This window comes from Centroberyx affinis, unplaced genomic scaffold (genome assembly GCF_046629955.1).
Source record: "Centroberyx affinis isolate AG114_WGS23_722 - 3 ecotype Tasmania unplaced genomic scaffold, CSIRO-AGI_Caff_v1 ptg001751l_1, whole genome shotgun sequence".
Classification (NCBI taxonomy): Eukaryota; Metazoa; Chordata; class Actinopteri; order Beryciformes; family Berycidae; genus Centroberyx; species Centroberyx affinis.
In genome coordinates, this window is record NW_027280153.1 from 14,261 (window position 1) to 36,800 (window position 22,540).

General features: G+C 39.5%; 2 protein-coding genes across 2 annotated transcripts in view; both read left to right on the forward strand.

The window, feature by feature from the left end:
- On the forward strand, positions 1-21,946 carry LOC139652059 (death-inducer obliterator 1-like; the record flags this gene model as incomplete). The annotated part of the gene is made up of 8 exons (XM_071528997.1): positions 1-327; positions 531-702; positions 19,046-19,583; positions 20,479-20,638; positions 20,813-20,929; positions 21,066-21,167; positions 21,402-21,555; positions 21,663-21,946. Coding segments are annotated over exons 1-8 (1,854 nt in total), but the record flags the coding sequence as incomplete, so codon positions are not given.
- Positions 21,947-22,540, forward strand: part of LOC139652060 (serine-rich adhesin for platelets-like) — a 16,874-nt gene continuing 16,280 nt past the window's right edge. Inside the window, exon 1 of the mRNA XM_071528998.1 lies at positions 21,947-22,317. Coding sequence (XP_071385099.1) covers positions 21,980-22,317 — 338 coding nt within the window. The 5' untranslated portion in view covers positions 21,947-21,979. The remainder of the gene's footprint in view (positions 22,318-22,540) is intronic.

Genomic DNA, 22,540 nt, shown 5'->3' on the forward strand with positions numbered 1-22,540 from the left:
ATGCCGTTGTCTGATTTGCATGGTGGAAGCCAGGTGTGGTCTGAGATGAGAATCTGGTTTCAGGAGACTGTGGTGGTGGTGGAGGAGGAGGTGCCGGCACCTAAGATGGAGCCGGAGCCCGAGGCTGAGATGGAGACGGATAGCTCCCTTCCTCTGTGCATCGGCCCTGGCTGCTCCAAACATGCCCTACCAGACTCAGTTTACTGTGGCACAGACTGCATCCTTCAGCACGCAGCCCAAACTATGAAGTCACTCTCTGGTACTAAGGTGCCCAAGTCCAGAGGACGGCCACCGAGGAAAGCTGCCACCGCCAAACTCACTGCAAAGGTAAGTAACTTTAATGAGACGATTGAGGAATTAAGTTAGATCTGTAAGCTTTTTACTATAGATGCAAAAGCTGTATAGCTAATGTCTTTTTCATTGCGTTCCCTGTACATGTTTTGATTTTGATTTAACTGGAAAACATAGTGTGTAACTTAAGATCATGAATTGGGCCTCATTGTTGACGTGTGCGAATATTTTGGCCACAGGGTCAGAGGTTGGGTAAGGTGTCTCAGAGGTCAGCAGGACGGCCTGAGGAAGAAGGTGAAGAGGAGGAGGAAGGTGATGGAAGGCAGAAGGAAGCTGCGTCTCCCTTAGCCTGCGACCCCAGACTCACTGAAGTTCAGGCCACATCCATACCGTCTAAGTTTTGCACAGCGTGTATGTACCATTCACTGCTCATACACATCAGAATCACACAGCAACAACATCATACACACATGGCCTCTATCGGGGTTACAGTTGTTCCTTTCGTCTTTGAATCACCACACACACACACACACACACACTCACACACTCACACACACTCTCTGAGGGAGGGCTGATTAGTTGCAGGGGTCAGCAATGGGTAAGTATGTTCACTTTTATAGTTCCTTTATTGAATCTGAATTGCCAGACATGTTGAGCTGAAACACTCTTGACTAGTCAGGAATCCAGTAATTCGAGTAAACGCACACAACCCACATTACTGGAAAACACTAATGCAACTCAGCAACACACAGCAACTATGCGACGGGTCATACAGGATAGGCAGGGTGGTTTATTGGATTTGGTACGAATGCATTGGAGTTTGCCATAACTCAAAGGTTGTCACTGAAACATACATACTGCAGAACATGCCCAACCATTCACTGAATAATGAACAGAGTCGGATGAAGCTCTCTAGTTGGAAAAAGGAAAGGCCTAATACAGTCATGCTTTTGGCAACAGTCTTACTTTTTGAGCTACACCTTGTGCTGTGAGCTAGGCTGGTGGAGTTGGAGAATGTGCAGAATACTTCCAGAGGCGCTTACCATCAAGGACGAGTTGTAGGGTCTTTTTCTCACCATCACCCTTCCCTATAAATCAAGTCACAGCTTCTTTTTCTTGATTGCAGCAGCTTGCAGTGTAGATTGTGCATATATTTTCACATATGCAATCCTAAATCAAGTCTTAGAAGTCCACATATTCATGTACTGCCCATAAATTGTGTCACTTTGAACCACATCATACACATTCTATATAAGGCATCATTTAAATACTGGCTTATCAGTGTTGTAGCCCACAGTGCATTTTTGGCAATACAATGCATTACTGCTATGTGGCATTTTGAATTATAAATTTGTTTAGGGCCTTTTGGTGGAATATAATTGACTAGTTGGACAAGTTCTTCGACTTCAAACCAAGCACAGCCTAATTCAGATGTGATTGACCTTTACTGCTCCATCGGCTTATATTCAGAAAACAACAATACCTTCATAAATAAGACAAAGAAGTATAGAATTTAAGCCTTCTAAACAACTGTTGGCGGCGTGATTATTCAAGACGTGTTGCAAAGAAGTGGATTACTACTTTCAGTTGAACATTTTCCAACACAAAATTGTCATGCGTAGGAGAGGTAGGGCAGCTGCAACTGAGGTAATTAAATAGTAGAAAATTATAATACTACCACAACGCTCAGGACGTCTTGACATCCCACTGTGACGCCCACACCGAACCTTTCACAACTGTTCAGTACCACTGAATACTTTCATGTTGTGAAGGCTGCTTGAAGACGTGGCAGTGCCACAAAGCTGGCAAGACATGGACGTCACCTCTCCAGACCTTGTGGTTTCCTCAAAATGACTCCATGTATCAAAGGAGTACCCCCGTGTTCAAGCATTAGATCTTAAGGGTGCAAGGGTTTTATAAATGTAGGGTTCATTATGAAACTGTTTCTTCCTACCGACAGCACAGTCATCAGTAGACTAATACAAACGTTAGGCAACATTTTTCTCATTGACATCAGCATGATGTGTTTTTTTTTATTTTGTTGGCAATTTCATAGAAAATGCAGCATATAAATTGGCACAATAGCTATACTTATACACATCAACCGGATGCATACTACATTCCTCTGTTCCTATTTTTAAAGTTGCACTTGCCCCTGTGTGGTGCTCAAACAACTTTCTTAGTGACTTGATCAAGCCTCTTGATGCAACAACTTGCAGTGCCTTACTCATCTCTCCACACACACACACACACACACACACACACACACTCACTCACACACTCTCTCACACACACACACACACACACACACACACACACACACACACACACACACACACACACACACACAAAACACAAACATACATACCTACAAACACACACTCTTGGACCAGCCATTACACAGACACACCAATATTAGTTTGGGATAGGCTCCCGCAGGGTCAGTAGCGACTGGGCAGCTGGTATGGAGCAGGAGTTGACTTCATGCTGCTGCACAGAGACGCAGAAGGGACTGGAGGATTCATGCAGATGCTAGAATGAGGTTCCGCCTGGAGTCCACCGAACAGTGAATGGGAGATTCATTGTTACATTTCCATGAAGATGCCTTTCAAGTATCAGCTGGCCAGTGTCAGTAACATACTCCATTCCTCAATACTTTAACTAACAAAACACTCACCTTATCACAAATGAAGAAAGCAGTCTTCGCTTCCAGCTGACCATACATGCATACACACCGATTTTGGATTTATTTGTAGGACTTTGTTAGAGGATGGGCATCCTTGTAACAAGTGAGCACTGATAAAGTATTTTCATAGCTCTAGTTGGAGTATAGCTAGTGGCATTTGGGTACATTAGAAAATTCTGCACTTGTTTTTATGGATCAGACAATGAGTACATCTGTGTTACTGAGGTTTGGACCCTCTACTGCATAGTTTTTAAGTTTTGCCTGCACACTCTCATACCGTATATACCCATATTTGCCTATACATTCAGACACACAGACCAACAATCATTTCTGCTTTCTAACACCCATAATCTCTGCAGTGATGTTGCCCTTGAGTGCTGACCAGGGATCAGCTTCCTTGCCCTTTTTCCAACCTTCACCATGGCTGGGGAAATTGCAAAATTCACTACAGATCAGCACCAATGAGCAACTTCATCCTACACCACCAAATATACTGCACAAACAGAACAATGCAATTTAAGGCTCCATACAATAGGCAAGCAATTCATCTACTTTTGCAGTTATGGTTTATTGTTAAGTTTTAGCAGAAACAGATGTAAGGATGTAATGGGATACTCTATTCAGTGCACCAAATAGTTGGAAATATGATGCATCAACATAACCACATTTCAGCATTAATAATACGGTTTAAAATATGCAGTAGAGAGCAATATAACTTATTTTTTCCAAAACTTTTTAAATATCATGGAAATTTGTTCATAATGTTACATTAACACGTGTAATATCAAGCTCGATTGCTAGCAGATCAAATGTGAAGGAATATCATCCCGCCCGAAAAAACAATTTCCTGATACCGGTTTTATTGCATGTTTTAGCCCATTTACTACGCTGCACACATACTTAACATTACTACTGACCATTTTCCAGTGCATACGATACTTTTAGATGTTTCAGTGTGTTTTTTCCTACCTCCAAGGCATCCATTCTTTTCCATTAATTTTGTTGCGGTATGAAAATCAACTTGCAGAAACTTGAAACTTGCTTCAGATAGGTAATCCATCACAGTGAACATCCTGCCCGGGTTTATTTTTGTCAAAGTTCTTTATTGTTGCGTGGTAATTTAGTTGAATGTGCATGGTCTGCAGGTGTTCTGGTGAACATGCTGATGGGAAGCTCCGACATCCGGGACTTCCACATCTGCTTCCAAACAGCATTGCGTTCACATGCTATTTTGTCAAAAAAATCAACCCCATAAGACAAATGATAAGCAAACACGTTGTCGTGAAAAGGATTATGTAGATTTAGCTGCTTCTTGCTTTAAAAAAGTTCTGATAGTCTGGCTAACTACCAAGTAAGAAATTCTATCATTTTCTGATATTTCCGTTAGCATGTGAATGCACAATTCATGTGCATCTCCGCCAGAAAATTGTCCCTGAAGAAAAGATTGTTTTACAAACTAAATTCATACTGCCATGCCTTATAAACCCGGGCACAATGTTAGTTGGAGCAGCAGAGAATTTTGAGATGGGAAATGGGGTAAATATGCAAAAATCTAAAAAAAAAAAATAAGGTGTGCTTTGGAAAGTGGTTGGTGATATTGTAAAGTATGCGTGCAGTGTAGTAAATGGGCTAAAACAGGCAAATAAATGACAAATAAAACGATCATCCTTTAAGTCCTAAGTGATAGCTGCCAAAACTTTGACATCCAAATCAGCTATTCAACAACAACAACAGATATGTAACCTCTAAGCACTGATTCTTACACATATTGCAAGTGGAAGTTGAGCTGTATGTAATAGGTCATGGATTTTGATTAGCAACAAAGTGTGGGAACCCTGCTTGTCAAACGGCAACAAACAAGCACTGCGGTGAAGTTGCCCTTGAAAGCTAAACAGGGATCAGCCTTTTCCTCAACCTCAAAGTGCACTGAAACGCCATTTTCAGCCTGTCTCTGCCTACTCCACACTTGAAAAATGTGAATAAGTGGGGTGGAGAGTGGGAAGAAAAGGCGGGTGTGTCTCTGTGATAGAGGGGCACATCTCAGTTTCTCAGTAGCCCACCCTCTTGTTTAGCCTACGTTATGAAGAGTGACACCGAATCTCACAGCATTCGCACCACCGAGGGGTCATTTGAGTTGACAGACGTCTCTCCCATCTGTTTTTGAACTGACTGAAGAGGTCCAGAGCCTTATCAGTTTGAACTGCTATCTCCACCAGCTCCAGCTCAAGCCCCCGGGGCTGTAGTGGAGCCTTTAGGTGCCAAGGCTGTGTAGGTGCAGGAGAGAATGGGAAGTGTTGGAGTGGTATTATGTTGTGGCTTATAGTGTTGGTGAAGTTCTAAGTGGTGTTCAAACTAATCAGACACTCATCTGCTTATGATTTCTATCTTGACCGCAGCCTACTAGATAGTGGTTCTTGTGTTGATGGATTCACCCATCTGTAGTTGGGGCGGCAGCAGTTTTCTAACTGGGATGAAATCTTTATACCCTGAAAGCAATAGTACAACAACACCTTTGGTATTACATTACAGATCGGGATGAGGCCAGAGGTCCAGCAGGGTGTTCACTTTAAACAGATGAGCAGGAAAACTGTAAAAACTGGCTGTACAATATTCTCTTGGAAATATTTAGCTCATGCCCAGAATTGATGTGTTTCACCATATAGAAGGCATACAAACAAGTTTACAGCTTGAAAATGGGAGTTAGGATTGCAGAACTGACTGCAAGAGCAATTTCTCCATACACCAACAAATACACTTAACAAGCAGAACACTACTGTTTAGATCACCATAGACTGACAACTGATGTACTTACTACTGTTAAAAAAAATGTTATTTAGTTAAGCATTTCAGCTGGTACTGACTGGCAGGATGTTGGAGGATTGTGGAATATCACATTCAGTGGGTTGTCAGTATGATGCATCAAAGTAACTAGATGTCAGTATTACCTGTGGCTTACTTTTTATAAGAGCTATAAGTCGGGATAGAACAACGTGCCGCATTTCTGCTTTCCAGGATTCCTACTTAATATACATATGTCGAAAAATATTCGGTAATGCTATAGTGAATTCTGAAACCATATAAACTCAAATAATTTATTTTTTTTAGTACAAATACAAATTTCCTTAATACTTGCCGAAACAAGACCTGTTACATTCAAATAAACCATGCAACAAAAAAACATAGCATCTGAACATACTGTAGACATATACACATATTGGTTGAGGAATTTGAGCTGTATGTGATGGATAGTCGTGGAAAAGTAATGGAATTTGCTTAGCACATTAGAAAATATTGCACTTTTTTATGGCTCAGACAACATGGGTTACTCTGTGTTGCATAAGATTTGGACCTTCTACTTGACAGTTAAATTTTTTCCCACACACTCCCACATAGTCCAAAAAGCAACATTTCTGGTTTCTAACACCAGCAATCTCTGGGGTAAATTTGCCCTGAGTGATGACCAGGAATTTGCTTCCCTGCCCTTTTTTTTGCAACTTTTGTCATTACAAATGCAAAAAATGCAAAACTGACTGCCATCAAAGAGCAACTTCACCCTACACCAACAAACATACTGCACAACACTGCAATATACGTAAGGCTCCATACAACAGGCAGACAAATGTATGTTTTATTTTTTTGGTTTAGCGTTTTAGCAGGCACAGATTGGCAGTATGATGCATCAAAATAGATGTCACTATTAGCTGTATCTTGCTCTTTTTATACGTTTTTTTTTTTGTTTTTTGTTTTTTTTACAAGAGTCAGTACTCAAAATAGAACAATCCACCACATTTCTGACTTCAAGGGTCTTAGAATCAGAAAATCTGGACATCAGAGAGATTGCCTTTCATCACAATCATAGTCAGAAAACGGTTCCTGAAATCTCATCATCTTGTGATTTTTTTATTTGTAAACTTGTGTTCAAGTGTGTACACCTCAAAAACATTTAGGTCTTAAAATCTTTTTTTTTCTTATTTTAAACCAGAAAAAAAAATCTGCCACTGGTTTGAGATAATATCAACATCAATATCAATCAGCCAATCAACTTGCTTCAAGAATTTTCTTGAATCAAGTCTCATTTTGTTGATACAAGTGGAGTGATCACAGACAGTTGTTTCTAGAGAATTTCTGAAATACATGAAATGCATTGGAAACAGATAGAATTATCTCACCCCATTGGCAGAATTGTTTTAAGAAAATGTAGATGTTAGGTCTGAATCCAAAACTAAAGCCTAGGTCAAGCTGCAAGGCGGTTCAACTCTTGCATGAGGAGGGTTAGTACAGGCTGGGTAAAGGCTTGCTGTGCCGTTGGGAAGCTGTGCACACGACATGGCAGGGCAAAGACGGGTCGTCACACACATGAAGACAAGGGATTCAAAAACATTTTCCCATTCGTCCAGAACAGTTCACTGTAAATACAATGTAGGTTTTCTGTCATTTCCTTCTTCCTTGTAGAGAAGCTACAGTTTACATTTACAATGTATTTGTAAATGTATTTTAAAGTAAAATTATTATGAGGATAATATTGCTGAATAATTTTGCATAGGACGTAAAATTTGTAATTGCATACTTGCATTACGTTGCCATTATATACCATTTTATATGAGATTTATGTCTCCAAATAAATTGTATATCAGCTTCAAAAGTTTCCCATAGAGGAGTAAGCACACCCATCAATTAAGAATCAAAAGTTAGTTAGTTAGTTAGTTACTTTTATTTATATAGCACTTTTCAAAACAGCAGTCACAAAGTGCTTCACAGCTGATAATAAAAATGCATAACAGTACACAGAATGAAAACGTCAAGTAAAAATACAATTTATAAACAGAAACAAACACTCAACAATAAAAGCAATATAAACAACAAAACAAAATTAAAAGACAAATAAAACCAATAGGAATTGCAAAGCAACAAACTTGGCAGCCTATACAAGTGGGTTTTTAAAAGTTTTTTTAAAATGTGGTACCGACTCAGCTGACCTGACAGTGAGGGGGAGGCGATTCCATAGTGTTAAAACGGTAAAAGCACGGTCCCCCTTTGTTATGAGCCTGGACTGTGGAGGGAAAAGGATGGACGTTGAACTATCTACATCAGTGGAAATTTTTAAAAGCAACTTCTCTACCGGTCCCTTCTCTTTTTCTTACGCCTTGAGTTGAACTCCCATTGGCTGTTGCCAGGATTGCTGTCATACTTCAGTCTTGGCGAGTCTTCGACCGCTTCACAATACATGAGCAGACAACAAAATCTAACACGTTTGAAAAAATCATGTCGGGCTACGACTGGTCTGGAGACTGCAGTCTTGAACCCGTTCACACTGCAGAATAATCTGACCCCACCGTCTGGCCAGATGGAAGTCATATTACCCCAAATCACAAATTCCCTGATTACAGAAGTCCCAAGTCACGGTTGTGTGTCACCAAAACAAGTCCAGTGATATTCATATCTACTATTAAATAACCCTCTGAACATAGATGCATACGCATGAGAGTGATGGAGTTTGACCTGTGTGTGATGGTATAGCAAGAATGAAGCATGAATTTTGTTTTGATGTGAAAATGTATAGGAACACCAATGGAAAAGTTGCAAAACTGACTGCACATCAACGTCAAAGAGCAATTTCACCCGACACCAGCAAAGACACTGACTAAGCAGAACACTGTGGTTTAGGTGTCGATGCAACGGGCAGATAACTGATCTGCTTTTTTATTTATTTATGTTTTAGTGTTAAGTTTTAGCAGACACAGATTGGCAGGATGCACTGGGATACCATCTATTTAGCACACAAACATTGTTGTCAGTATGATGCATCAAACACACAGATGTCAGTAACAGGTATAAATTACTTTGTAGTGCTTTATCTTCGTTAGCAATTTAATATATTAGCAGTTACACATAACTGATAGTTGTTTCATTGTGATTAAATGCAACTTCGATTAAGTAATATCATTCTTAGTCTAGGAATTGAATTCCTTCCAATTATTTTCATGTGATCAGACTTTATTGCTTTGTGCCCTGTAATGCCCTGTCTTGTGAACTCATTCAGATGTGCAGTGTGACCACTCTATGTGGTATGACTGGCCTGAGACAGACATGTTATTTGTGTTGGTTGGTTACAACAGTAATGACAGTTAATTGTCAGCCTAGGATAATAACTCATTTATTTCTCCATGAAAATATTATTTTGCGAGCTCAATGCACACATACTGCTATATACGTAATGGACACAGGGTGAAGTAGGCTTCTAGTTTTGAGAGTCGTTGAAGTGTTGAGATAGGGATTGAAGTCTTCTGTCTTTGCAAAATAGAAGCATTTAGCGTCTGACAAGTGTTGCCAGCAAATGTCAAGTTTTAGTCAAATACTGTATATTCTTTCTTTTTCCCTCGGATGATCTCACTATCGCCTTCTGTTGCATCTTAAACCTTATTACTACTTTTGCCCCATACAGAATCAAGCAGCTTGTATTTCTTTAGCCTTTACAGATCTGTTGGGTAATATAAGTTGCTTCTGTCTTTCTTTTCCAGCTCTTCAATAATTTCTGATGCTTCAATATCTCTTATTACAAAAGGTTTCAATTGTAAAGCACAAGCACCCTCTACTGGTCAAAAGAGTAGTGTACAACTGAAGAGAAAGCACTACAGACTTCCTCAGTATTTGACAGACAGTTTGTAAGAAATAATGCCTCTGTAGGCAGTTTTAGTATTTGTCCCTTTTAAGGAATCATCTTATCAGTGGTGTAGAATAATACAGGTTTGTGTAAGCTCAGATATTGCTGCTAATACTTTATTCTAAGAGTTCTTATTTTCATCCTATTTAACATCTAAAACTTTGTCTAGTTTCAAGGTTGTTGAATTGAAAGTCATATATATATATATATATATAGAAAAGAAGTCATCTGTTGTTAGTTTAATTGATATTTGAGATGAGTGTTAGCCACATTTTCTTAAGTCAGGCATGCTCCTGGAATACAAAAATTCACTTGTGCATATGATATAAATGCACAGTCATACTCCTTCACAACATAATTTGAAAGTTTCTCAAATTACCAATCAAGCGATTGCCTACTAATCAAGCTTATGGATAATAATCTGTGTACTTTGAGTGGAGCGCCTTGACATACACAAGCTGTCCCACCCATGGCCACTTCTGTGAGAGTCAGTACCATGTGGAGTTCAATTTATCCATAGATTCAAGGCAAGTCAAGGAAAGGCAAACTTTATTTATATAGCACATTTCATACACAAGGCAAATACAATGTGCTTCACATAAAAGAGAAAAAATACATAAAAATCCTCCTAAGCCAACTTGCTCAGGGCCACACACCACAACTAATTAAAATGACATTAAAACAGAAAGAAAGAAAGGTAGAGATAAAATAGATAAAACATAAATAAAAGAAATAAATAAAGATAATAACTCTAATCTCTGTTACATCTACATACAGATGATTTAGCGGAAGGCCACAGAGAAAAGGAATGTTTTGAGCCGACCACCTTAAAGGGAAAATCCCCTCTAAAACATGGCACATGATTTTGGACAGTTTATGCTATCTTTGAAAATAAAATGAGTCTCTCTTAAAGCAAGACACGAGAGCTGTGGCACTCTTGGTTATGTCATGAAGAGACTAACTGTGGAGCTGCCCCTTTAAGAGTGAATAGGAGACTGAATTTGTGGACATTGTGATAGTGCCTTGGGGGTTTCACAGGGATTTGGGGGTATTTTGTGGTTCATACTGTTAGCACTACAAGGAAATGAAGCTCATTTGAATGTAAAGGCTCAAGTGCTTTGAGGACACAGTTCACTGAGTTAAACTCATTGTCAACCTAAGAAATCCAGATGGGCAACCGTGTGCCACAGAGGGCTGAGAGTCTGCAGGTTTTCATTTCAGCCAAAGACTACACCAGCTGATTTCACTGATTAGCACACCTTCAACCAGAGAGGAGGGACTCAGTGAAAATAACCTGCTGTAGTCTTTGGTTTTAATGAAAACCTGTGTACTCTAGGCTCTCCATGGCACATGGTTACCTATCTGGATATGGGCTTTGGTTCTTGCCTTGGGAAAGAGTGTTTTTGATTCACAAATATTGGACTTAACTGATAAAACTGATGTAGAATGCAATTATCTGCAGCAAGATGAAGCCAAAGTAAAAGCAACTTAACCATATACAAATAATAATATATATTACAATAATAATAATATATATATAGATACCATTATTTGAAATTGCCATTTTCTCAACAAATTTAACATTAAGCACCTGATATTTGTCTTAGGCTTAGAATTTGATCAAAATCGCTGAGCACATTATTGACTGAACAAAACATTGAATAAAATCTGAACACATTATTGTCAGTCCCATAGTCAGAGACAATATGGTTTTGGTGCCTCTCCTTGCTAGTAGATTTGTAAAATTTTATGAAAAAATATTGAGTTCCCATCATGATTTAAACCTCATAAATACACAAAATTAGTTTTAACTAGAAGTGTATAATTTAGTCTAGTCTAATCTACAACCTTCTATCAGTAGGGAGAACAATAAACTTCACAACATTCAGACATGTATGTAGAAAAACAAACATGTCTGTAAAAAGTAAACAAAAAATATTATTGATTTTATTTTTTTATTTCAAGATGTTCATCTAATTTGTGTCACAGAACATATGTACGCCTTCTAACCAGACAATATTCAAAAAGATATTTTATATGCTTTCCTGGTCTGAAGAATAAGAGTCCATTTTAAAAGTTTTGCCTAAAATCATAAAATGGTCTATCATGCAGGCCAAGGGGGGATTTATTGAGAGTTGCTGAAGGAGAAGGGCCTCAGCAACACATGAATCTGAGAGGTGATGATGACGGGTCATTTTTCCTAATAGGAGCAATACTTCTCAGTTTAAAATTTACAATTTAGCCATTGAGCAGACTCTCACAGCAACCTAAAATAAGTGACTATTCCTCAAGCATCAACAGTAGGGTAAGTAGCCAGATAGTTCAGAGTGCTATGAAAACAAAAAATGCCACAACATTAATCAAGAAAAGTAAAGTAAGATCATCCCTCCTATTAGCAGTTAAGTCAATAAGCAAGTCTAAGTATAATAATATAATCATATAAAGACATAGTAACAACAAAAAGTGCCTTACTAGTGTGTGTGTGTGTGTGTGTGTGTTTTTGTGTGTTTTGGGGGATACGCAGGATATGAACCCTGCTTTTGGTAAAGGGGCAGCCACACTGATCTGTCAGAAAACTGACAGATTTTTGCCGGATAGATTTCTGTCCGTTAGGTCGTTTTGGAATGTCAACATGGTGGGCAAGGCAGAAATACAGTACGGAGAATGCATACCAAGAAAGCTTAGCTCGTAGCGGTGCTACTTCATAGACTACTACTACTACTACTACTACTACTACTACTACTACTACTACTTCATAGCTACTGGTTCGGGTAAGTGGTCAGGGTTGGGAGGTCAGGATGCTAGGTGGAGTCGGAAGAGATGGGTTTTCAGCCTGTGACGAAAAATGGGGAGTGACTCTGCAGTTCTGACTGAGGTGGGAAGATCATTCCACCACTGGGGAGCCAGGAGGGAGAAGAGTCGGGGCCAGGCAGAGCGATGGCCGTGTTGTCGCAGGGAAGGGAGGGACAGTCAACCAGCAGTAGCCGAGCGCAAGGCGCAGGCTGGGGTGTAGGGTCGAATCATGGTCTGGAGGTGTGGGGTCGCTGTGCCCTTGGTCAAAACACCAGTGTTTTGAACTGGATGCGGGCAGCCACTTTGCCCCCAATTGAGTGTAGCAGTGGCGGTAGTTAGAAACAACTGAAGGGCTGTAAGCACTGCAGCACTGGTGACAGCAGAGGGGACCCAGCACTGTTTCACAAGCTATGTTTTAGGAGCAAGGCCATTTGGAACCAATTTGAATTTTCAACTTATTCACCTTCCCCAAAAAGAAAAAATGGTTTAAAACACGACATCTCCAGCACAGTTCACCTTTTCACATTTCTACTTTCATTTGGATGCAATATAAGATCACAACATCTACAAGTCACAACATAAATGCTAACAGAGCTAATGCATTCTCTAACAATGCACTTTGGAGTTCTGTTGTATAACCATAATGGTCATACTTATTAACTTACCCCACGAAGTTAGTTACATAATGCACAATTTGTCTACCTATCCTTAAACCCAAAGCTAGATGATTTTATAATGGTAAAATCGATTACAGACTAAGAAATATTAAAACTGAATCGAAAGCAATGATGCACATGAGTTACAAATACTTTTTGTTATTTATTGTTATAAATTAAGGCAGTGTCATGATGCTCAGGCTAGTATAAATTTCACCAAGCTCTTTCTCAGTATGACAAATGAAACCTGAAACCTCAGTCTGGTATTCCTGATGCCATTACATACTGCGTGCCGATTATATTCATATTGTCTGTCCATCTGTGTTTGCACCAATATATCTTCCCAGCCATTCAAGATAGAGCTATGAAACTATTAACAGAATGCTCAGTGGGGGAAAAATAAACCCACACCTTACCTCAGTTGGCCTGATGGAAGCGATATAGAACTGTGACCTGTCATAACACCGGCCATTACTCTATAACAGATTGTTCAGTGTTCATGAAGTAGCGTACTTATGTTGAGTGCAGGTATAGATCTATGTCTGCAAGTAGGCTGGTTCACATCAAACAAGTTTGATGAACTTCGCTACTCATACTCTAAGGGCAAGTACAAGTCATATTCTAAAGTTTGGCTTTGATTGGTGTGTGGGGGTGTGGCACGTGAAATAGTGGCTTGTAACTCAAGTTGATATTATGAATTATAAATGACAAAGACTGGACACAAGAAGTTTTGCAGTCCTCTGATTGCCTTGTTAGCATCAACAGTCATATCACAAAGAAATCCTTTCAGCAAATGATGCTGATGATCGTCACATGCACACACACTCTCTCTCACTCACACACACACACACACACACACACACACACACACACAGTTGAGAGAATATAGACATTCAGAAATAGGGTCTTCTGGGTCTTCTGTTTTTTGTTGGTGCATAGCATTGTACAGAATTAAAGATCTTGAGTTAATACAGTTACTGCTAGCATTGAAGTTGCTTCAGTCTGTTAGTCTGTTAGGTATACCGTAAATTGCATAGGAGGCAAAGAGCTGAATTTAACATGGGTGCTGGGCTGGAGATGATAATAATAATAATAATAATAATAATAATAATAATAATAATAGCTTACCAATACACAGGATCTTATGTAACTATTCCTTCTATGTAAGCACCTACATAGAAACCTGATTTGAGTATTAGAAGAAAGGTAGGTGGGTAAGAGTGGGTTATTATCATGTGGGCACCTCACATCACAGATGTTTCATTGGATTTGGCCCACTGTACTTCCAGAGGGCTCAACAGTAAATTATTTTGTCCCACAAACCCCCACCTCTGCACTGATGCTCTGTTCAGATGTATACTCGCCCACACTAGACTTACACTACACTGTCACTACACCTACACTTAGGCTTACACTTGGCCCACAACATCTCACCCAGTAATGTCCATCCTCACCATCAACAATGGGACAGACTAAAGGGAATGCTGACACTGCTGGCTTGAAATGGCCCTCTAAGCAGTTCAGAAACTGCACTGTAGCAACAGTCAGAGGTTACTGGGACGACTGATCCTACTGGCTGCTCTTATCAGCTGCTTCTGAAGCAGCCTTTATCACCTGATGTCAGTCCTGGCCACAAATCCCGTCAAGGATGCATGTACATAGAACACATAATATTCATCACATGAACCCTGAAATTATAATCAAGCAGAAAATACCCAGTCATCAATAGAATGCGCTTTTGCAACCTAACCTAACTTAAGTCAACATAGGAGAAATAAGCACAACCAACACAAAGTTTCAAGAAACTACTACAGTATATTACCGTATTTCCTCTAATAGTGGCCGGTAGTCAATTAAAAGCCGGGCCTCCGATAATGGCTGGGGGCGTGGTCGACACAAACAAATAAAGGCCGGCCCCAAATACAGGCCGGGGAAAAAAACAAAGGAAACAAGCATGAATTCGCAATAGCTGCGACCACGTACACACACTGTGCGGCTATAGGCCGCCAAAGGGTGGGGAAATTTTTGTGAACCAACCGACCGACCGACAGAGCGAGCTATAGAGCTGGTGGTCGCAGCTACAAACAACAGTGGATACCGGTAAACTCCTAGTGTCTGGCGGAAGTCTCTGGAGCATGCCGTCGTCGATTACCGTAATTATCGGTAATGCATTGTAGTAACAAAAAAAACGCTACCTAACGAACCCCAACAGAAGCAGATCAGAAAACAAGGAGGCTTCGTACAAAAATATGAGCAAATATACTTATCAAACAGAGGGAATTGGAAATAAAGGCCTGTCTCTCATATAAGCCTGCTTCCAATAATGGCCTGGTACCCTCTGCAGTTGAGGTAAATAAAGGCCCGGGACAATATTAGAGGAAATACGGTAGTCAAAATAATAACGATTATGACTTTTATCAATATCTTGAGCCTCTTGAATAGCCAAAAAAAGAATTATTGCTGAGCAACGTAAGCCCTTCAATGTTGAATTAAGCCACTATGCGTAACCAAAAGAGGTCACTACATCTGTGGCTCATGTGCAAACTTCTCCTATCTGACTAGTGTTTTATTTACCATCTTTTTACAAAGATGGTAAATAAACTATAGCTGTCATTTGCTATTCAGCTAGTAACTACAACTTTAAATTCTTGGATCTTTACTCTGACACTGAATTTGTGAAGTTATGGAATGTTTGAACTCCTATACCTAAACTATATTACTTCATAGTCATGTTTTCAATCCGGGAGTGGAATGCAACCCTTGTTTGTTGTCAGGCGGAAACATTGTTGGCACTGGTTATGGTCATCTTTTCCAACTTTTCTAAATTACTATTGACAAAAGTATATATCTTAAATTTTAAGGCCAGACAAGCTTCAATATTCAGTTGTTTATTGCCATATTGCTAAGAATTTGTCTGCTCAGTGTGCTCAGGACAGACACAAGATAAGTCATCAGGTGCACATATATTTCCATTTAATTCCCATTGCCAATGATGGCAATATATACACACTTCAGTTAGGCAAAACCAGTCAATACTCTTAGAATTGCAAAAAGTGACACGTTTTATTTATATTGTTTTTACAAACAAAAACAAGTAAGTAAAATCGATAAAAAATAAAGTGCAAGTGAGTACAGCCCAGACCCATCAAGTTCAATACCCATAATGCCTCAGGAACGGTGCTGTGATGAAACGGAGAGGCCCTGATCCTGATAGCCCTAATCCTTCTTCCAGAGGGACAAAGAGAGAAACATGAAGTGGCTGGGGTGAGAGGGGTCAGTGAACAATTTTAGAGCTTTACGTTGCATACGGGTGGAGAATACAGAGGAGACAGAAGGAAGGTTGCTGCCAATAAATTTTGCTGCTGTGTTTGCAGTCCTTTCCAACTGCTTCCTCTCCTGAGCAGAGCTGCTGTATTACTAAACAAAGGAAAACTCAACTCTGCAAAAGTGTATCATACCTACCTGATGGACACCAACTATCGAAGGAAATACTGTCTCTGGCGTGCTCTCTGTATTATGATGTTGGTTTTGTTGGGAGACATGGGAGACAAACTGTTCTTTTACATTTGGCTATGGGAGAAACTAGTAAATGTTTAGAAATAGGAACCACACTGTTCAGGGGCAGAGGAGAAATCTGTATGCTGGAATTCAGTGGTATTCTCCTTGTATTCCCCTGGATTTTCGATTTTTGATTGGTGGAGGATGGTGTCGTCTGTAGGGCTGTCATATTTTATCTACACAACCAATTAGGAACACATTCTTACATGGAAGTTCCCTCTCTTTCACCCTGTCCCCGTCTCTCTTCCTACCCCGTGTGTCTCTCTTGTCTGTTATACAATTTATCTCTTAGGATTTTGTTGTCGTTGTCGCACATTTACATACACAAGTTGAGAAAGAGAACATTATTTCTGTGTGGTATCTTTCTGTTATGCACAGCATTAAAACTGCAATCCATAATTTGTGATGGTGATTTTGAGTATATTGAACCTATTGATCCCACTTTTCCCTCCTATGTTTATAAACACAACAAGCCCGTTATAGACAGGCAAGTTCCAGCTTGGAGTGCATTGCTTCCACCCTCCCATAATTCCAAAGGATACGGAAAACATTATTTTGTGCCATACATGATTTTGAGGAGGTTGTTATCATGGATGTGGTTTCTTTTTCTTCCTTTCTTTCTTTTCTTTTTTAAATTCAAGTTTAGTATTTCAACTAAATTAATTTGAAAAATGCTTGAGAACATTGTTGCCATCTAAAACATAAACTTAACTTTAGCTGCAATGCATGTTCTCATCTCAAAGAATTAGAACTCTAGAGAAATGTCTACCATATTTGGTAACTCAGTGATTACGTGAAAAATTATGAACTGACAAGAACATAGAATAATAACAATAACAATTTTATTTAATTGTATACTTATTTATTTGTATAGCACTTTTCAAAACTAGGTTACAAACTGCTTCACGCCAAGAGTTAAAATTAAAAGTGTCAAATACATAATCAGGATGATAAAACTAAGTACAAGTAGGGAGGGAATACAGAGATATTTGAAAGGGTACAAAAGAAAAGTTTCTCGTTATAACGAGATATGTTGGTAAGTCATTATAACGAGAAACATTTCTCGTTTTAATGAGATAAGTTGGTATGTTGTAATAACGAGAAAAGATGACATAACGAGAAAGGTTTCTTGTTATAACGAGATACTGAGCCGATTTTTTTTCCCCACTGTGGCATCAACACGCTGCCGTACAAAAGCCATTAAAGTAAGAGCAAGCCTGAAATAAACCTGTTTTTAAGAATGGTTTAAAAGAAGAGAGTTAGCTAGCTTGATTTTCTTGGCAGGTCATTCCACAATCTACGGAATAGATGGAAAAAGCTCAAGTCACCAATTGTCTTTTTATTTATTTATTTTTAACTCATTTCATGAATAAGAGATGATATTGGTGAGATGAGCTGTCAATGAAACGGTTGGTCTAGTGGAAATCTAGGAAAATAATTAAGGTCTTGGATGTTAGTAATCTAATCCAGGCTATTTTCACTTCTTTATCTGAAATTTTTGACATGAAGAGAAAAAAAAACATTTTTGCATTGAAATATTAATAACGTTAATAATGTTATATAATGTTAATAATAATGAAGCTCTGAAGACCCTGTTTTTTTTTGTTGTGTAAAATATGGAAGATAATCCACAGAGTTTGAAGTATGGTCAGTGTTGACCAAATCTATACTTGGGGAAAGAAAATAGAAAATAAAAATAGGTTTAATCATATCATATCATAGACTCAAAGGCTCCAAACACTTCCCTAACATGAGACACACCTGACACCTGATGTGAAGCATTGGGGTCCTCAAAGTAAACTACTGTAAAAAATCTTTTGTCTCTGACTTTCCTAGCAGTCCAGTGCATTAAAAAAATTAATTGGCAAGAAAAAAGACAGTCATTTTTGAGAGTTTCAGTGAGTGTGATATAAATTGGCTCAAATTAAAGTTCCATGTAAGTGCTTACACCACTTATTTATGTAAACAGTGTTTATAGGTGTATGTCTATGAGCCTGTATAATGTTTCTAGCTCTATTAGTCATTGCAGCTTGTCAATTTTTATCTCTAGCACCATCTACTAATTTTACAATAGCGAAAATACTGCTGAATAAATCGATAAGTAACTTTGCAAAAATGTATGACTCCTCTTTCCTCCAGCTCCATCTATTCATTTTAGAATAATAAATCCCTGTGCAATAAAGTACCTTTAGATGGGAAACTAAATATTCTGTTTTAGATTATGGATTGCAGTTGTAATGAAGTAACTTTGATTAATGTATTTATGTTTTACTTATTTATTTATGTTTAACTTATTAGTGATTTACACAGTCTGTGATATATGCTGGTTCCTGTCACAGTTAATAGATACTCTTATTACCCCATATTTACAAAATGCCTTGCTGTTCTGTTTTCTAACAGCCAATAAGGACAGTAAACAGATAGAGGCTGACAGTGAGGCTGTAGCTCCTCTAAACCGGCCTCCACAGGACCCGTCTACAGATGCTCCTCCCTCTTCTGGGCCCGTCACTGAGCCGTCCCCACCTCAGGCCGACACCCAGGGAAAAGCAAAGAAGTCATTAAACACTGGTGGTGTCTCAAAGAAACAATCTCTGGACTCAGCTCCCTCTATACCAGCCACCTCTGCAAAATCTAGTCTGTCTCCAGCCCCAGAGGCGCCAAGCACCTCGGCCTCCAGACATCATGAAACAGGGGCCCTTAGGGTCTCCAAGACCTCTTTTGTCATACCAAAGAAGCAGCCTGGACCTCGACCTTCACCCAGCCAGGTGCCAGCATCATCATCAGGCTTGAAGCCCTCCTCAGCCCCCACGCTGCTGAATGAAACCCGGAATCTGCCTGTCTCTCCAGCACCCATTGCTCCCTCCTCCAGACCCTCTCAGCCCAATACTCAGGTCAGGCAGAGCATCCAGCGCTCCCTCACCAGCATCCTGTTCAAAAGGTGAGAACTGTTTTACAGGCTTCCATGAAACCCTCAGTCTGGGATTTTTGATTACACAAAGTTTAGGCATCTTCACATATTCTATTCTCTTGATGAATTTGACTTATAAATGAGAAAAAAGGCTTTTGTAACATTATTAAACTAGGAAGTGGTAACATTGATGATGGTGGGGGCCAAAATGGTGAATGGGTGCACCAACACAAATGAAAACAACTTATAAGCATATAATAAATATACTTAAACCTACAACATTACCTGCAACACTAGGTACACCATAAATTCATTACCAAGAATTTCTAAGCTATTTTACATTACAGTGTTTAATTCATAACCGAGCAGAATGGACATGCATATCACTCATCTATTATTCAGTAGCATTTTTAGAAAGTTACATTTTCAGGATACTTGCATTCGAGTGACAAAAGTACTTTGTATGCTGCTGTGTGTGAAAATTAATTGGTAATGTTGTGTTGTACATTTAAGTATGCACATTTAGTTCAATGTAAATCCATGAGTGAATTCTTAGTTAGAGGATTATGTTCATCAATACACAGTGGGTCCAGTACCATATAATTTGTGACGGCTGCACCTGGAAAACAAACTAAACTCATGTAAGATGAGAAAATTATTATTTCCTACAAAAGAAAAAAAAGCACATTGGAGGTTCATAAGAATGTCAAAATTGCAGCTATAATCTGTTAAGGCACTGGTGCATATTACAGCTCATAGGTAAGAAATCGATCAGAGGCTGGGACTAAAAGGTGCAGGTATTAGATAAATACGGTGAAAGAAATGAATAGCATTTCAAGTATTGTGTTTATACTGTACATCTTCATACTTGTGAACAGTTAAAGCACAACAAAATAGTGGACTAATTGCTTTTTCATTTGCCAAGGGTGTGTGATTGTGAGGATTTGGAGGTGTCTGAGAGTGAAGTTGGAAAGCTTGTCACAAGCATTGAGATGGAGATGTTCGACATATTTCGGAACACAGACAGCAAATACATGAACAAGTACAGAACTATAATGTTCAACCTGAAAGACCCAAGAAACAAGGTTTGTTGACACTTGACAAAAACCTGTTTCTGTTCTGTGACTTTCACTGTTCTTCTTCCCTCATTTGAATATTAACCTCAATATTGGATAAATTCTTGAAAAGATTTTTTATGCGGGTGACTCAAATGTATTCCCTTTAACAAACTTGACATTCTGATTATGGGTCCTCTCCAGGGCTTGTTGTATCGGGTTGTACGTGGAGAGATCAGTCCGTTCAGGCTGGCCAGGATGAGTCAGAAGGACATGCAGGCAACCAAGGCGCCGGAACCAAGCATAAAGGAAACTACTGAGGTACAGTGTAGCAGTTGTAAAACACCACAACAAAGAGAAAATCAGATATTACGCTTCACTTTGTTATCAGGTCTCAGTAGGGTCAGGGTTTGTGTCAGATGTGATTGTCTTTTTCCCTTGCTTGCGTGTAATCTAGGTTAAGGCTGCAGCTGCTAAAGCTCCAAGTTTACTGCAGAAGCCTGAAGCAGTGAAGGTTGATTTGCCCAGTTTGAATCCCTCAAGGTCTGATAGAAACACGGTGTGTATATCCCTCATGTGCATTAAATGGATGGAATTAGAATTACAACCCGATCATAATATGTATGTACTCACCAGATTTTTCTGTCAGCACCACAAGCATGGTATACTAGCGCAATAGTTATGAAATTCTGTGGATGTTTTGATATATTTTCCATCAATTGCAAATATGCTGAGTTAATCAATTAAGTGTTGCTGTTTGTGTATTTTTGTGTCGGTGTCTGTTGCTCCTCAGGAACAGAAGAGGAGTCTTCCTCCTCCTCTCAAGCCCAGACCAAACCAGCCAAGCCAGAACAGCTCTGTACCAGATATCCTCAGCTGTATGCTAAAGGACACAACATCAGAGCACAAAACTCACCTCTTTGACCTGAAATGCAAGATATGCACAGGTAAATAGAGAAAACTTTTGACAATAGTTCCACAATACCTACCGAAAATTATTATCACGCATTGTTATTTTTAGTTTCTCAGAATAGATTTGAATTTCTGCCCCTAGGTCAGATACCAGCTGAGGAGGAAGAGGAACCCGTACATAAGAAACCCAAGGTTTCTGAAACAAGAGATAAGCGTGAATATGGTCAGTCCTGCTATACTAGCCCTGCAGAAGCCTCGTGGAGAGGCTGTGCAGGAGATGACTCCCCTCTGCGGGCCCCCCCTGACTCGCCTGACATGGACTCTCCAACATCTCCCTTGATGGATCCTTCATCCCGCCTCACCATTGATTCTCCAGCCTTGTCCATTATGGAATCTCCTGCATCCCCCGTAATGGATTCTCCAGCCTCCCCTATTTTAGAGTCTCCTGCTTCTCCTGTCATGGAGTCCCCTGCCTCCCCGACTCCAGACATCCCTAAAGCTAAGACACCCATGAGAGCATATACACCAGTTGTGATTCCAGCTGTCTCCACAGTAACCATCACAAGGCGTGACCCTCGCACTGCGGCAAGCAGGTCCTCTGCTTTGTCTAGTGGCACCTCTGGTCCCAGTAATACAGCCCAGAACCAACCAGCCCCTTACACCCCTCTCAAAGAGACTAGCTCTACCCTGCCCTTGCCACCACCTCCCTCACTGCCACCACCGCCAACATTACCTAAATCTATCTTAATGAAGCCATCCCCTTCAGCAGATCCCAGACTCTATGGTACATCTTCAAGGTATTGGAAAAAAACTGTGGAAGTATAAAGCCTATAAGAAAACATGTTATGTTATGTTATGTTATGTTATGTTATGTTATGTTATCTTATCTTATCTTATCTTATCTTATCTTATCTTATCTTATCTTATGGACTTTTGATTTTTTAAATCATTATTTAGGTAATATACAAATTGTTTTGCAAATCACCATGTTTTTGGATGGGATTGTTATGGTGCTGTTGT